The sequence below is a fragment of the Cryptomeria japonica genome, chromosome 4, assembly GCF_030272615.1.
Source record: "Cryptomeria japonica chromosome 4, Sugi_1.0, whole genome shotgun sequence".
Classification (NCBI taxonomy): Eukaryota; Viridiplantae; Streptophyta; class Pinopsida; order Cupressales; family Cupressaceae; genus Cryptomeria; species Cryptomeria japonica.
The window spans coordinates 281,115,454-281,131,924 of record NC_081408.1 but is presented as its reverse complement, the minus strand read 5'-3'; the positions used below and the strand labels follow the sequence as shown (position 1 = coordinate 281,131,924).

The 16,471-nt window shown below is 37.3% G+C and overlaps 1 protein-coding gene across 1 annotated transcript in view; it reads right to left on the bottom strand.

The window, feature by feature from the left end:
• Positions 1-1,309: 1,309 nt before the first annotated feature.
• The window catches only part of LOC131077339 (uncharacterized), a 60,802-nt gene continuing 45,640 nt past the window's right edge, over positions 1,310-16,471 (bottom strand). Inside the window, exon 2 of the mRNA XM_058014823.2 lies at positions 1,310-2,287. Within this exon, the coding sequence (XP_057870806.2) occupies positions 1,737-2,287 (551 nt within the window). The 3' untranslated portion in view covers positions 1,310-1,736. The remainder of the gene's footprint in view (positions 2,288-16,471) is intronic.

The window sequence follows — 16,471 nt, the reverse complement described above, 5'->3', positions numbered from 1 at the left end:
ATGAATTTTCATGCTTTTCCACTTCAAGAGAGAACTTTGTACTTAGCCATTTTTCTAACCATTTGTCTGCTTTTTCAACTTTCTAGATTTAGACAAATAATTTCAAGAATGCTCTGCCTTCAGTGTCCTACCAACTGCTTGAGATGGACTTGCCAAAAATACTAAAAATATTAAGTACTTCAAAACATCATATCTGAGCAAACCAAGACAAGGTGACACTTACTAAAAATAGTAAGTTTGATTTTTGGCAAAATTAGGTCAATCCAGGATGTAGTGAAACTTACTAAAAATAGCAAGTGCTCAAAATTCGCTCAAATTTCACTGGTAGCTTCCTTGAAGGGCTTTGACTTCATTGCAACATTCAAATTTCCCAAAACCCTAAGGAAAAGACCTCAAACCTAAGTCTGAGGTGAAAAACCCTAAAATAGACCAAACAAGTTCCAAACTTAGCCAAATTCGCTCAAATGACTTGCGGACTTGATCAAATTTCATAAAAAACACTAGCAAATAGGGGAGATAGAAGGGATTGTTGCGAAAAGACCCAAAGAACCAAAACCAAAAGACCAAGAGGACCTAAAAAGTAGGGGGTCCCCATTTGCGATGGAGCGATGTGTGAAAACATCACAACAAGTCCTTTGTAAAAAATAGAGCTTGCTTGAATTTCAAAATTTAACACTAAAACATTCATCAAATAAAACACAGAATTATCAGGCTTCTCCTTCCCTCTTTGGATACATGTATCTTACTATCGAATACTAGATACAGATACAATACCCTTAGAAACCGCATGGATATCATATCTAGATGTAGCCATATACATGGGCCGTGGTTATATTTGGGTCATAGCTGATGCATCTAGGTATTAATTCCACACTGGTTGGTGCTGTATTGAGTATGGAAAAACATTTAAAACTTGCAAAAAATAGAACATCAAAAAAATGCACACATCCATGGGCCTCCACATCCTAAACCTACCAACATGTACCCACTAACATGTGCATGTGCTCACCAATGCCTACCCATAGCCATGCACACATTCATGTCAACACCCACACATATGCATATACATTTAGATCAACATAGGGACAAACACAATATAAGAAAATAAATATATTTTTAGTTGAGTTCTCTAACCTTAGTTACATAATAATTGAATATATTCATATTTTAATAAATACTATATCCACCATATCTGTATCTTGGGATCTTTAAAATTTATGGAATCCACTATCTGATACAGTATCCATTTCCATGCAACTCTTTGAAAATTCACTGCAAAAATGTACTGTAAAAAAATTGGGACAAGATACAAATAATCATCAGTGATACTCATTTTGCATATATATGTTAACAAATTTACAATCATTACTGATTGACTTTAATCAAGCAACTAGTATAGTTCCCATAACAATGACTAAAGAATCAAGATGTTAATTATACAGTGCACAAGTCTACAGTGTAAGACAAATCGTGACAAATAGTGCTGCATACCTCAAGGAAAATAATTGTGAATTGACCTAATCGAATCCCTAGTATATGTATTTGACATATCAGTAGAACTGATTGTTGATAGAAATTTGCAATTGTAATCCTTTTACCAGAAATCAAAAGAATATCCATGTGGCATGAACTGATGGGATCAAACTTTCCTCCTCCACCTCCATAAATTCTCTAAAATCATTCATCACTGTTATATATGATCTACAAATGTCTCATGTGACATTTCAGAATTCTGTTTATGTAGCACCATACATCATATAATACACTCCATCTATAACATCATAGAACATAAGCCCCACCCTTCCACCAAGCCAACTTCCAAACTGGCTGCCAATAAGATAACCAAATCGACCAAGAGTTTGCTCCCCCTTAAATCCTCCCATATAAGCACCCAATAATGTTCCAGAACCTCTCATGCACCCTTCTGTGATGGTTCCACCATAGTACAAGGCTTCAAAGAAGTCCCACCCTGATGACAATATAGGTCCGATTATGCGCCTTGCTTGTCTGGAAGCCATCTTTGCTGATTTATCACCTGCTTTCTTTGCTTGCTTTGTTGCAGCATTCCCACTTAACCCTCCAGATATGGCCTCATTCAATGCAATTTGAAAAGCCATCTGCCTTGTCTTTTCTACATGTGCTGCTCTAATATTATAAACGTAAAGTTTCACCCCTTCTTTTGTAACACAGGCTAGTGTTCCTGAACTCATGTCAAAGCAATTAATCCATGTAAACTTCCCACTTTTTGATGACCTATCTTCACCTACTAATTGCCTGCACTTTTCCGCTGCATACCCATAGAAATGTCAGTAACTGTACAGCATTAGGTGGACTAGATAATGCAAGCAGAAGAAAGTGCCTAAGGTTATTGGTGATATATTATTAGATAGAAACAAATGGGTAAGCCAGGCACTCGTCTAAAGTGAAAATCTCCTAAAGAGAGCTCAACATGCTATCTTAAAAATATTAGAGCAAAATAACCTAAGTACCTAGAAAAATACATTGACAATGAATGAGTATTAAAATGAATAGATTATTGGCTGAGTACAATATACGGTTTCAGTAAGAAACTCAAAAAGGTAAGCATCTCTCACACGTTTTCACAATTTTAGTTCTTTGTTAGATTCCAAAAGAATCTTTGCATGCCTCACAACAACTGTATTTATTTGTTCAATTCACTTGAATATTCAGTTATAAGTTTCTTAGTATATGAATGAGTAATAATATACAGTTACAGTAAGAAACTACAAAAAGCTAAGCGGAGCTCACATGTTTAAGATTCTTTGCATGCCTCACAACAACTGTATTTATTTGTTCAAATTACTTGAATATTCAGTCATAAGTTTCTTAGTATATTGGCTCTAAACCAATTACTGGTTTCTTGTTCAATGCCTACTGCAGGAGAAGATAAAGAATCAAACTAAAATCTTTAGACTTTCCCCATACAACATTAAAGCAAAGTGATCAATGGTGATGCAAGACCCCTACATTTTGTGGTTTAACCCATGAAGTTGAAAAGCCCCCAAATCAAAAACAAAACTATGTTTTCTCATCTTTTTCAGTCGCATACACCTTATGTTTTTGGAGGAAGTAGGTGAATGTTAACCCGATCTTTCTCTCTAAGATTAGTTGACCCTCAACTATATATTTATAATTTCATTCTTGATGCTTTGGGATATTTGTTTGAAAGAATTCTATCTGTCACTTTTTAATCATTTTTACCCTAGTTTTCTTGTTCAACCATATTCATGCTTTTTTAAACCTCTCATATTTCATTTTTCAACAAACATAGCTATCAGAGCTTATCTATAAATTATAAGCAATTCCACCAAGTGCCCTTTTAGGGAGGACAAGGAAACACACGAACACAAAATGGGACATCTAGAAATATACCCTAAATACTAGGAATGATATTTGATTGGGAAAATACCATGGGGACAGGAGGGAGGGTACCCCTCTCTCAGTCAGCGATTTACATGTCTGTGATTACAAGCGCATTCAAAGTCAGAATAGCAATATGTGTCTTGCTTGCAGCGATATTGCATTTAAAAAATGTAAGTACAGAAGATCTTCACAATGCGATGGTTTCTTTTTTATAACACCAATTTTAATTTATTACAAAACATTTTTACTCATTCTTGCTCAAGCAAGACCTCAAACAATACGATAGATAGAAATACAAACAATCTTATTTAGTACAACCTAAATGATATATCTTTCTTGCAATAATACTGTATTAAAAACTTGAAAGTATAAATCACAGATATACTTAAAGTGAAAGTTTCCTATCTATAACACTAGTTTTAGTTTTTGACAAAAATTCTCTAGTCATAATTGCGTAAGCAATAACTCAAGAATTTGAATAAGAAAACTTATTCCCTAGAACCCTAAATTGTTTTTTTGTCTCTTAAGACAATTAAACATGATGCTCAAACTTAGAGTGAAGCTCTCACAATAATTTTTTTCTCTCTACTCATTCAATTACATTGATCATTAATTTGATTATACATAAGTTCCTCATCTCAGACCAAAATAATTCAGAAGAATGTTAATTTAAATAAGAAAGTATTCCTTTGATTTCACAAAGTAATGTAAAACCTATTGTGGCTTTCCAAAATGCCCCAACACCCTTTCCAAAATTCTAGTAGCCTAGTGTGCTTTAATTTCATAAACCACTGACCTGAGAGTATACATGTTAGCTCATGAATTTTAACTTTCCTGCAGTTTTCCATGAGTTTTCATTGTTCGGTTTGTCCCTCAGTATGGCTTTATCTTGTCTAGGTGGATATATGTTCTGTGCTTGAGCTTCTCCTTTCATGTTGCCATGGAGTTTCACTTTGGGCTATACACTTTCATTCTAATTGTTCATTGACCTAGGATTGCCGGTTTCAAATCATTTAAATTATTGCTTCACATTATAAAGAGGACCAGCCACCCTCACAATTTTAAATGATAACCCACATATCAATTTTGGTCCCGTAGGCTAAAGAGCAAGAAGAATTCACCATGGAATTTTGGTTGTTCTGTTTAGCACGGACCATCAATATTCCATAGATAAACCCAAGCCACTGGATGTAGGTATTGTTTAGTGGGCCTTAGTGAGGGGGGCATAATAAAGCAAATAAATCTTACTGCATCTCCCCCATAGATCTTGTACAAGAATATGTGTCTTCATCAAGGTTGCCAGGAGACAGGGGTACTTGGAGACTGGTACAGCTAATTTTTAAAAATAGGAGACGGGGATACTTGGAGACTCCAATTTTTCTTTCAATATAATTTAATAATTTTAATTTTGATAACAAGAATAGTGATAAAGTTCAACATAACTTTAAAATTGAACAAAGATTGAAATTAAACTTGCTTATACTAGAGGTACCATAGCCAATCTAAATGGTTTAGTGAAAGTAAGGTAATATGCGTGTTGAGCACACTCACTATTGTTGGCTAAAGAGTAAAGGCAATTTCTCTTTAGACCATTACAATGACAAGAAATCAGTCATACAACTGTTTATATCCCTCTCAAAAAGTTTACACTGTCAGTACATCCAATCACTACAACTTTGTATGGATTTTTGTTTTCATGCAACACAGTTTGCTTATTAGTTATTTCTGTACGACTTTGCTTTGCTGTAGGCTTATTTTATTTAGTTGCCTTTCTTTTTTGCCTTTTACTGCATTTTGCCCTAATTTTTTTGGAGGGAAACGTCAATTTTTGTTTGGGAGACTTCGGAGATGGAAAGAGACGACAACCAAAAGCACCCTGTGCATCAGAAGTTTTCAGGGACATCTTCGGTACCAAAGATGCATCTCCGTCTCTAAGACACATCTGTCTCTGAGATGCATCTCAAGGGGTAGGAGATGGGTTTCCCGGTAACCATGGTCTTCATTGTGGTGAAATGACAAAATGCAATATATAGCAACTTTGTTTTTGTGTTGAAACTTGAGCAATAGATCCTAATGTGGTTTGGCCAAGCCATTGGATTTGCACATGCTTTAATTCATTTAAATGGTGAGCCCCAATGATTATAGTTTTTATGTTAATATTAGGCCAATGAGTTAATTAAAATCATGTGCTATTCAAATAACAAAGGCTTTGAAAACAATAGAATGAGACATATGTCACATGTGGATTTAAACGACACAACATAATGGCCCACACCTTTGCTTTTGCATTTAAGCTTGGGTAGTCGATCTTTTTAGGATTAACTCAAACCATTGAATGAACAAATAATTTTTTTGACCACATCCACGAGAATAAGCAGTCTATGGGACCCAAGAGTTGAACTATTTAGCAAGATATAAAATCCCACCTAGCAACTGTCAACTCCTACTTTTGATTGCTCCCTATTTCCATCCTGATCATGGATCTTTTGCTTTGAATCTTGATCAAGCAATTTATTGTTTTGTTGTCCACTCTTCAAAGCAAGCTATTAAAGATTCAACTTTTAGAGTATCTACGTATTCAATCATTCCATTTCCACTGATTCTGACATGTAAATGCAACAAACCATGTCTGCCCATTCCTCTTTGGGTGTTTTCCACCTCCCTATTTTGCACCTAAGATGGTGTGAACTAGTTCTTAGTTAGGCTATTAGCATTTCAGCTTTTCATTTTATTTCCTCTCTTATATAGTGCTTCTTCTCATGGTCACATGTAGCATTGAATTTCTTGACATAATATTCTCTTTTTCATTCAAGTTGTTTTGTCCACATGATCACTTTGACTTTCTCTTCCGCATACCTTTTGATTTCCACAATAGTGTTTTGGCATTCTTGCATACATTAATTCCCCATTTACTCATCCACTTGATGTTTTGTTTCATCAACATGCCCTTCCTTCTATTCAAATTTTTCTATGCTCCTATATTGGACCAACGGTATCCTTCCATCTTCTCTATTCTCTTCAAATATCTTAACAATCAAATCAACATTGCCACTTCTATTGGAAAGGATCCAGCCTTTGCCCGTATGAAACCATGGCATTTATTTTGAAATTGCTTGTTATTAAATCTCTTTGTAACCTTTCTATTTGCCTCCATTTTGATGGTGACGTATTGCTGCCCCAAACTTCACATCCATATAGCACCACAAGCATAACAAGAAGCTCAAATAAATTCTTCTTTTCTTTCCAATTCCATAACTCAATTGATCTGCATTTGTTTTGATGTATAGAGATTCCCATCCCCCTTGCATCCTTTTTTTCCTACAAGTCTTCTAACTGAGGTTGTGAAAATCTAGGCCCAAATATTTGTATTCATTTACTACTTGCAAGAGGCTTCTTTCAAACTCAAACTTTATTTGCTTATTTTTTCTTCTCAAGATAAATATTATGACCTTGATTTTGCCAATGTTCACTTCCATTCTACAAGACCAAATAGAATAGTTTGAACCATCAAACATAGGTGCAGGGATAGACTCAAATTTTAGCATTGTGCTCATACACCAGAATCTACCCAAGCTGGAGAAAGCTTTACTACAAGGGAACCTAGGGCTCTGATACCAATTGAAGAACACAAATGGACATTGAGAGGGGGGACGAATCAGTGTATTTCAAAACTTTAAGTTCAGTGTGTAGATTTTAAGGATGTAATGCAAACATAAATAGACACACACAAGAGCATATCACATAACACCAGATGTACGAGGAAAACCCAATGTGGAAAAAACCTCGGTGAGAATAGCTGCTGGAGTCTACTGCTCCAATCCAGCCTCACAGTAAATAACAGTTCACAATGTTTAGGGCACCAACCCCTGATTTTATGAGCACCTACTCAAAAGAGCACCTACCCCTGCTCTGAGCACCCACTCAGAGATTTACAGCGATTGTTCAAGATTACAATTGCAATAATGAAACCTCGTTACAAATGAGTTTTGTAACACTTACACATTTCTCATATCATGAGAATGACTTTCTCTACCTGCTGAAAGTTTTCCTCTGTTTCTCCTGCTTCCTCTGGTTGTCTTCTTCTCTCTGCTACAACATTACTCTCCAAAATGCTCTGTTATTGCTCTGTGCGGACACTTTCTACTTCTATAAATTTGCTCTGTTTTCTCTTGGCAACTACACACTCTATCTCTCTCTCAACAACAACACTCTCTATACTTCACCGCTACAACACACCTCTCTTCAGCATATTGTATATACTCTCTCTACACACCATCAGTCAACTTGTTGAGATATCATTATTTTCCACCAACCAATGTCGAATCACATTTACTGCTATTGCTGGATTAGATCGACTTTGTACACATCAGATTTTTCTTCTACTGGAGACTCGAATATTTTATTCAAGTCGGTTGTCTTGGAGATCTGCAACTCTGGAGATTTTATTCTCTGTCTTGAATATGATCTCATACTTGCCGCCTGTAGTAAATGCATCCAATCTTTCTTTTGATCATTTTCTACCCAAAACGATCTGCAATCCTTCCTTGAGCCACACAACCTGCATGCAACTCGGTCGCCATTAATGCGTTTTCCATCCTCTGTCAACCTATTTTGAAAAGATCGACAACTACCACACTAGAATCCTTCGTCACCGACTTCTACGTATTTGATTCACTCTCTGTTCATCAAGGAGCCTCATGTCTTCATATTCTTCGTCCAGATCAAATGGTCAAGGTCGGTCGGCCACCATGTAGATCATTTTGCCTATCGACATGAAGACATCTTCTTATTCAGCATCCAAGTCACTTGGTCAATCCTGGTCAATCGTCCACTTGGACTTCTGACTCTTGGCTTGTAGCCATGGCTGCGAAATTGGTCACAATCTTCAATTCTGTTGGCAAAATACCCTTTCATCTTTCCGACAAGTGTCCTCTAATTTGCTTCGTACATGCCACATCGTCAGGTCAAACTTGGTCAACGCCCATGTGGACTATCGGGCTGCTTAGATCCATTGAACTTCATACTATGGCTAACCTTCGTGTTATACGCCTCGCATGTATGTCTACCTGTTCTACCCATATGGGATAAGCTTTTGTTTGTTCTCAAGAAGCCTCCCCTTTTCTTTGTTAGCCCGCATTACATATGTGTAGCTTCTTAACCTACACGGGATAAGCTTTTGTCTTTAACCTTATTACTTTCTTATCCCGTGAACTTCTCCTTATCGCCATGGGAACATGCGAGATAAGCTTTGTCTTCGCTTGACAAGCATCTTCTTCTTCTATGTTATCCCACACAACATTTTGTGTGCCTCTTAACCTACACGGGATAAGGTTTTCCTTTTTTGTCTTTGCTTTTCCTTATCCTGCGAGTCTCTTCTTATCCTGGATTGGTTACACAGGATAAGCAGACCCTTCAATGCCTACTTCGCTTTTCCTTATCCCGCAGGCTTCTTCACATCCCATCTTGGTCACGCGGAGCAGGCCCTTCACTTCCTTTTGTTTTCTTATCCCATGGGCCCACAGACATCATCCTCGTCTCGTGTGGGATAAGCGTCTTCAAGCAATCTCCCTTTGATTTCTTATCCTGCGAGACCATTTCTCTCCAAGTTTCACCATGCAGGATAAGGAGATGCCTTTACTTTTGTTAGCTCGCATGACATTGTGTGAGCTTCTTAACCTATACAGGATAAAGGAATACGCAATCTTCCCTTCAATTTCTTATCCCACGCGACTTTTCATTGTCGGCTAATATGATGCTGGATAAGAGAAACGACCTTGTTCATCAAACTTAAGTTATCCGGCGCAACGTTTGTTGGTCACTTTTGACACTGCAGGATAAGAGGGAACATCTCTCTGCTTTGACCTCTTTTGACTATCTTATCCCGAACAACCATCCTTGATCACTTTTGACAACGCGGGATAAGAGGGACCGCCTTGTTCAACAAACTTAAGTTATCCTGCACGACCATCGATGGTCACATTTTGACAACGCGGGATAAAGTATAACATTGTTCTCTTCACTTAAGTGTTATCCACAGGGTATTCAACACTCGTCCAACATATTGCGGGACAAGCGAGGGTCTTCGACCTCAATGAAACTCTTATCCCACACGACTAGTGCATCTCACTTTTCAACATCGCAAAGTAGCGGGATGCCAGCTCATGCACAATGGGTCCCACACAAACATAGCACAGCTTGAGTAAACCACTGAGCCACCAACACATGTACATATGCATGCACCAGGATAGATGGCAACCACTCGAATCCAACTTGGCCTTTCCGGTTAAACGCAATACTCTGATAAGCGACAGAGGCCGTCGAGTCGAACCGCCATGAAACAACATATTTGAATATGCAGTCCTTAAGAATCAAACCCTATGGGTCCAACGTATTGTGAGGCATATGTAGATCAACTCCAACACTAATTTGCACTCTGTAGTCCATATTCTTTTGCAGCCTGCAACGTTACTACATAACCTGCGTGTTATGCACACCTACTACCTGCTTCTCTGCAACCACCATGCATAATCATGTAACCTGCACAACTCTACCATATGAGCCAATCTGATCTTCCTCTGAGACCTCATCATCCTGCATCACTGTAACTGTTGACATCAATCAACTCTACATGCCTATTGCATCTTCATCCATTGGGTGTCTTGTATGTCTCTCTGCATCTTCACCAACTCAGCTCTGCATACACACATGTTGACATCAATGACAACTTCAATGCCAACAATTTGAGTTCCCACCTCCTAACATAATAGTTCTAGATCTCTCAAAAATTCTTGCAAACTATGTCTTTTTTATCATTATGATAAGGTCAAATCATTTTGGAAGCCTGAAATGGATTTATCAATGCCAGATGTTGAGTGGGCTTAATTCCTAGAAGTTGAGGTCCCTTTGTTGAGGTTTTGCAATGGTCTGTGCCCAGAATATAGTAAACCTTGTCTCAATATGAGACGCAATAAATTTGCAACCAAATCCTGTGAATCTTGGTGGAGATCTCGTTTTTGCAATAGCAGCCACTTTATCAAATATGTGGCTAGGTGAACACCCACACTACCTAAATGTTTATCCACTCTAACTTGTCTATGTATAGCCCAAACAAAGTGGGGGTCAATGGGCAACCCTGTTTGATTCTGATTTTGCTCCCAAAACATTCTAATAAACCACCCTTTGTTCTAATTTTGGCTTGAACCTGATCATAAAGCCTATGGACTGCTGCCCTATGGTATTCCAATATTCCCAATTCTTCCATTTTGCCCCAAATTTTTCTTCTAGGCATCATGTCAAATGTCTTTTTGAAATCTACAAAACAGCAAAATACCTCTTCCCTTCCCAAAGTTTTTCAATCAAATGTTCGAGAGTGATGCAAGATCAATCCTAGAGTGTTTTAGCTTGAAACCACTTGTCCTTTCACACTCTTATCCTCCTTTTCTTCCCAATGGCTGATTCTATGCTCCACACTTCCAAAGAGTTTTCCAAAAAGAGGATCAATCATTATAGAACAATAGTTTGCCAGCTTGTCAATGTCCTAGCTTTTGAGGAGAGGGATGACAATACTACTTGTCCAATTTGCCAAAAAGATATACTAAATGATCTTGTTAAATATGTTTTGATGTGTGGTGCTAGAGCTTCCAAGCCTCATTTTAAGAATTTAGCCTATTATCTATCTATGTCCCAAGCTTTGTCCGCAACCAACTTTTTAATTCCTTCCTTTATATCCTTTGTAGAGAAGAGTTTGGTCCTAGTGTTAATTATTGGGAGGTTAATTATTTTGATCTCTTTCATATAACATTTTTGCATAATCTAGCCATAGGATGTCTATGATATTATTCTCAACATTTGTTCAAGTCTTGCAATTCTCTCCAAAAACCTCTTTGATCATGCTTCCCTAGAGAAATTAGCTTCCTACTTTTTGATGCATTCATGGCCAAAAGGTCCCAAGAAGGATTGTCTAATCACACAACCCACACAAATAAACACGCCACAAATTGAGACAAGATATGCCTAGGAAACCCTCAATGAGGGAAAAACCCACCCTCTAAAGTATTTCTTATCATATTGATTCTACAAACAAAATTACAATCGACCACAATGGCTTCTAACATACATCAGCACAAAACTTGAAAACGCCACTTTGAGAAATGCCACATGGGTTACAAAATAAGATAACAAGATCCTCACATGATCCACCTACATGTTGCACTACACATCATGCTCTTGGTTGCCTCACTTCATAATCCCCACATACTTGTTGCTAAACTTACCTATTTCCCCTTTGCTATGTAATCTTCTAAGATTCTCCACTTACATATAAATGGTTTGAAACCACATATTTATACCTTTCCCCAACTTCTCAAATAATTTGTGTTGGCCTTAAGATGGCGCAAAGCCCAAAACCACATAAAACGTGTTACCAACTTGAAAAATAACAAAATTATGAAGTCCAATTGTCCATTGGTAGAAAATCTCCACACAATAAAACTCATACCTCTCCAAGGGTCATAACAACCTTCCCAAATATCCATCTTTTGGCACAAACCCAAAAAACCTTTGGCAATCCAAAATAGTTCCAATTAAACACCATTATCAACCCATAAATGCCCATTCGTTAAAACCATAGACTTAGACCAATCTGAATCACCTCAAACTTTAATATTAAACCAATAAAACTAAGATAGAACTATTCCTAAAATTCCAACACCCAATTACTCAATGAAGTGAAATGTGTCAACTTTTACTCATCACAAACTATCAACTAACTACCAAACATACAATTTACCACAAAGTCTCGACTTCCCAAACACAATGCATATTTCTTACGATGCCTTGAAGATGCCCTTGCATCATACTTGGGATAAATTAAAAAAAAAATCCCTAGAAATTCTAACCAATTAACTCCTCTTCAACTTGCTCTTTCCACATCCTTAGGTATGCCTTAGGTGATCCACCTTGAGCACTACTCTCACCCCTTTCATATGCTACTCTGTTGCACTAGTGATCCTTTGCACTATTCATCTTGGGCTTGTATTTGGCTACAACCCACTTCTCTTCTCTACCAACTCGTCTACCATATCTACTAGCTTCTTTCCTGGCCACCATATTTCCTTTTGTTTTCCCCCCAAGGACCCTAGGTTCCTCAATGCAATACCTCATCCTCTTGTTCATCTATATTATGCTTTGGGCTTCTCCATTTTGATGACCTATTTTTTCACCACCAACTCTCTACACTACTTTTGCATTTGTGATGCTACCACCCATTCCAACAATGTCGCACACCTTTGGAAGCAATGCGTACCACCCTTCCCAACACACACCCTTGTGCTACTATAAAATTGTCCCTTGCTTGTCCTTAGTGGCATCAACTTGTGCTTCTAATTGTCCTTCCATATGGTATAGGTGTTAGCCCTCTCAACATACATCACATCTCTATCAAACTGCCATGGTCTCCTCGACAACAAATGACACACATCTATTGGCACAATGTCACATAACACCACATTATGATATGCTCCGATGTTGAATCTCACCCAATATTGTTTCTCTACCAAAATTCGGTCTCCTTGCTACAACAAGCCAAGCTAGTATAGGTCAAATGCCTCATCCTCCTTAGCCCCAACTTGTTAACCATTTCCATACACACAAAATTGTCTCAAGTTATCTATGGTGCCACTATCCACCACCATACCATAGCATTTACCACCTACTTTGCTTCAGGTTTAGAACAAACTCTTCCTTTGTACCAGTTCAACCCTCTTGTTGCACCATGACACCCTCTTGAATGGATTCCCTTACTCCATTGAAATATTTTGCCTTTTTTAGTTCCTTCATGATGCCTTGACCTAATTGTTAGTAGGTAATACTCTTTGGTGTACTCCTCTATAGTCCTCTCTCCTTACTACAAATTGTGTAGTTCCTTTAACAGTTCCAATTGGTAATTGGTCAAAATGAATTTGGCTTATAACTTTTCCACCATTTGGTCCCCCTTTGCAATGCCCGACTTCCTAATCTATTTCTTTCCAATTAGACTTCCTTCCACCATATTATTGTGTGACCTTTCAATTGGTCTTTGCACATTTTACCCTATCTAGGTTCGCAATGCCCTCATTCTCAAAGTCTTCTAGATTAGTGATATAGTCTATCAATTTCTCAAGATCCAAATTTCCAAAATAGTTTAGAATGTCCACTCTTGTCCTCTTACGAATGCCAAAAATGGCCTTCAACATTCCCTCCACTTCATCCTCTTTGCTTCCAAAATAATTCCACAAGATTGACTACTTGTTCCTATTCTTCACTCTACTAAGCCCTTGGGTTAGAGTTCCTCTAGTGGTCTTGCTCCAATGCATTCACCCAATTCTACATCAACTTCAACATCTCATGTCTCTTCCATTCTTCCAACAATATTCACGACTCCTCACCCTCTCTTTGGCAACATCTTGACAACTTCTCTTGGTTGACACTTTGTCTACAACCATCTCTTGCAATCTACCTCATGGTTGACAGTCTATCTATAGACCTCTTGTAGATTGCCTCAACTTGCGAACCTTATTTAATTCTTGCAAAGTACAAATCACTACAATCCATTTCCACATCTTTTACTTATGCCTTAAATTTACACCAACACCATCCACTTCATTCAACGAACTAATTCCGAAAAACTACATCGACTAGGTGTGCTCACACCCACACCAACATCAATCCATGATCTGCCCTTGCTCTAGTACCATCTAATGTATTCACGAAATGAGGGTCCCAAGAAGAACTCTATAACCATGCATCCCACACATAAACACATAAAACCAAAACATTGCAAATTGACACAAGATATACCCTAGGAAAACCCTTAATGATAGAAAATCTCAATTTCCAAAAGATTTCTTATTATATTTATTACAAACATAATTACAATTTGTCGCAATGGCTTCTCACATACAACATATAACTTGCAAACACCACTCCTAGACTTGTTGCATGGGCTTCAAAATAAGATCACAGGATCCTCACATAATCCACTCACATGTTGCACTGATGGTGCATATAAGGCATTTTACCTCACTAGTTCACCTAGTAGGTCCTATTTACATGTTAAGTTTACTTAGGCCCTAGGAATCTTTCTAGAAGTCTTAGTTTTCAATTAGATCTTATCTCACTTCTTGTGTCGTAGGTCATCTAATTAAGTTAGTTGTCTCATATTATAAGATTAAAACACATGTCATGATCCTGTCTACTCAAATCTCTCACCTTGTCTATATAAGCAAGGCCTCTTGTAAACTTTGTATCATAAGTTCATCATAAGATTAGGATTGTAGATCATAGGGGTATGTAATATCATTGATCCATTGATCATTGTACAATATTGGCATCCTTAATCATAGCAGGCCATTTTCTTGCCATACTCTCTTGTGGAAAGATATCTTTTGTTTTGCAAGTGATCCTAGGGTGTTTGAACTCATTTTCAAGCTTCTATATGATACAAGAGCTTGAGTGACTCCTACATGGTATCAAAGCTCTAGTTATGAAAACGAACCTCTCCATTGACCCTAGAAAGGCCAAAAACAAATATTTTCATATATAACACTTCATCTTTTGGCAATAAAAAATTTCAAGGCATTTTTTAAGATTTTGATAGAATCTTGACATTTTTGTCTATATAGTTAGTGAGAGCAAATAAAAGTTAAGTCAACAATAATTAAACATTAAAATTAAATGAAAACTAAGATTTATGCCTTCATTGCTTCATGGATAGAGCTAGAAATGGAGGCACCCTTATCCATTTGATTTGCTCTTTAATGTTTGGGGATGTGGATTAATCTCCTTTGTTGCACAACAAGTAGTGAATTCGACAGCATGAGGTTAGCATGAAATTGTGTTATGGATGTGAGGGAGAAGGCTCCAATTTACAGATTTTTGGATTTGAAATGGACGGTTGAGATTGAGAGTTGATGGAGGGCTAGGATTGACTGTGAGTAGATGAGATGGTTTGGGTTCATAGCCTTGTGACAAGTGTCACAAGATGGGAGATTTGGGAAGAGAGCAAGGTGTGCTCACACATCTTGGGAAGAACAAGAGAGTGACAAGTGTAGGCAATAGTGGCAAAGTGGAAGAGGGGTAGAGAGAAGGAAGTGAGAAATGGATGGAAAAGGAAAGTGTAGGGTGTCTCCATGGGGAAGAGCATCCTCACACATGTGTGAGCACCCTTGGTCAAAGAGTTAGGTGGAGGCTTGAAAGTGACTTGTGCATGCAAGTCATTTAAGAGGGATGTCACATGTGGACTTAGGTAGATGGGATGAATTTAAAATTGGGGAAAATAATAATGAGGATTAGGCTTTGACTAATTAGCTTTAATTAGTGGGTTTAGTGAGAGGGTTTGTAGGAATCTAGGATGCTAGTTAATCAAAAGACTATTGTGGTTAAGAAGATTATTTGGCTAGTGGGTTAAGGTGTTCAATTTATTGAAATAAATTAAACCTTTAGGAGAAAGGGGGGATATAATTAATAAATTAATTATATTAGATGGGGGCATAATTGATTAAATAAAATTTAATTAATTATTTGGGAAGTTTAAAGGAGTTAACACAATTAATAAAAATAATTATGCTATAGGGATAATTAATTACATTAATTTTTTAATTTTTACGTCTCTACAGTTAGTATAGTCTGTACAACCATCCTGTACGATTGATTTGTGTTGCAGTTGGTGTCTAAAGATTTGGAATATTCCCCAAGTATATTCACATGCATTTGTGATGCAAAGTAGAACTTCCCTCTCAATCCATACTCAAAATAAATCAGCAATGTCACAAATAAAAATAGATAAGAAACATGCAAACTACCTATTGATTTTTTGATCGAAATTACATTGCAAATATGATTACAAAGTTTGAGCCTTATCGGCTTCACATACAAACATGAAATCTGATATAAAATCAGTTCACCTACAAGAAGAACCACCATGGAATTCTTTCAATATTCAGGTTCAAAATCTGCCATAAATACATTCCCCCATCCTCAAAGCTGCAACTTCTTCTTCTTTGTCTTCACCCCAAAAAATCTGAAAATGGGAAACCTCAAATTAATGTTG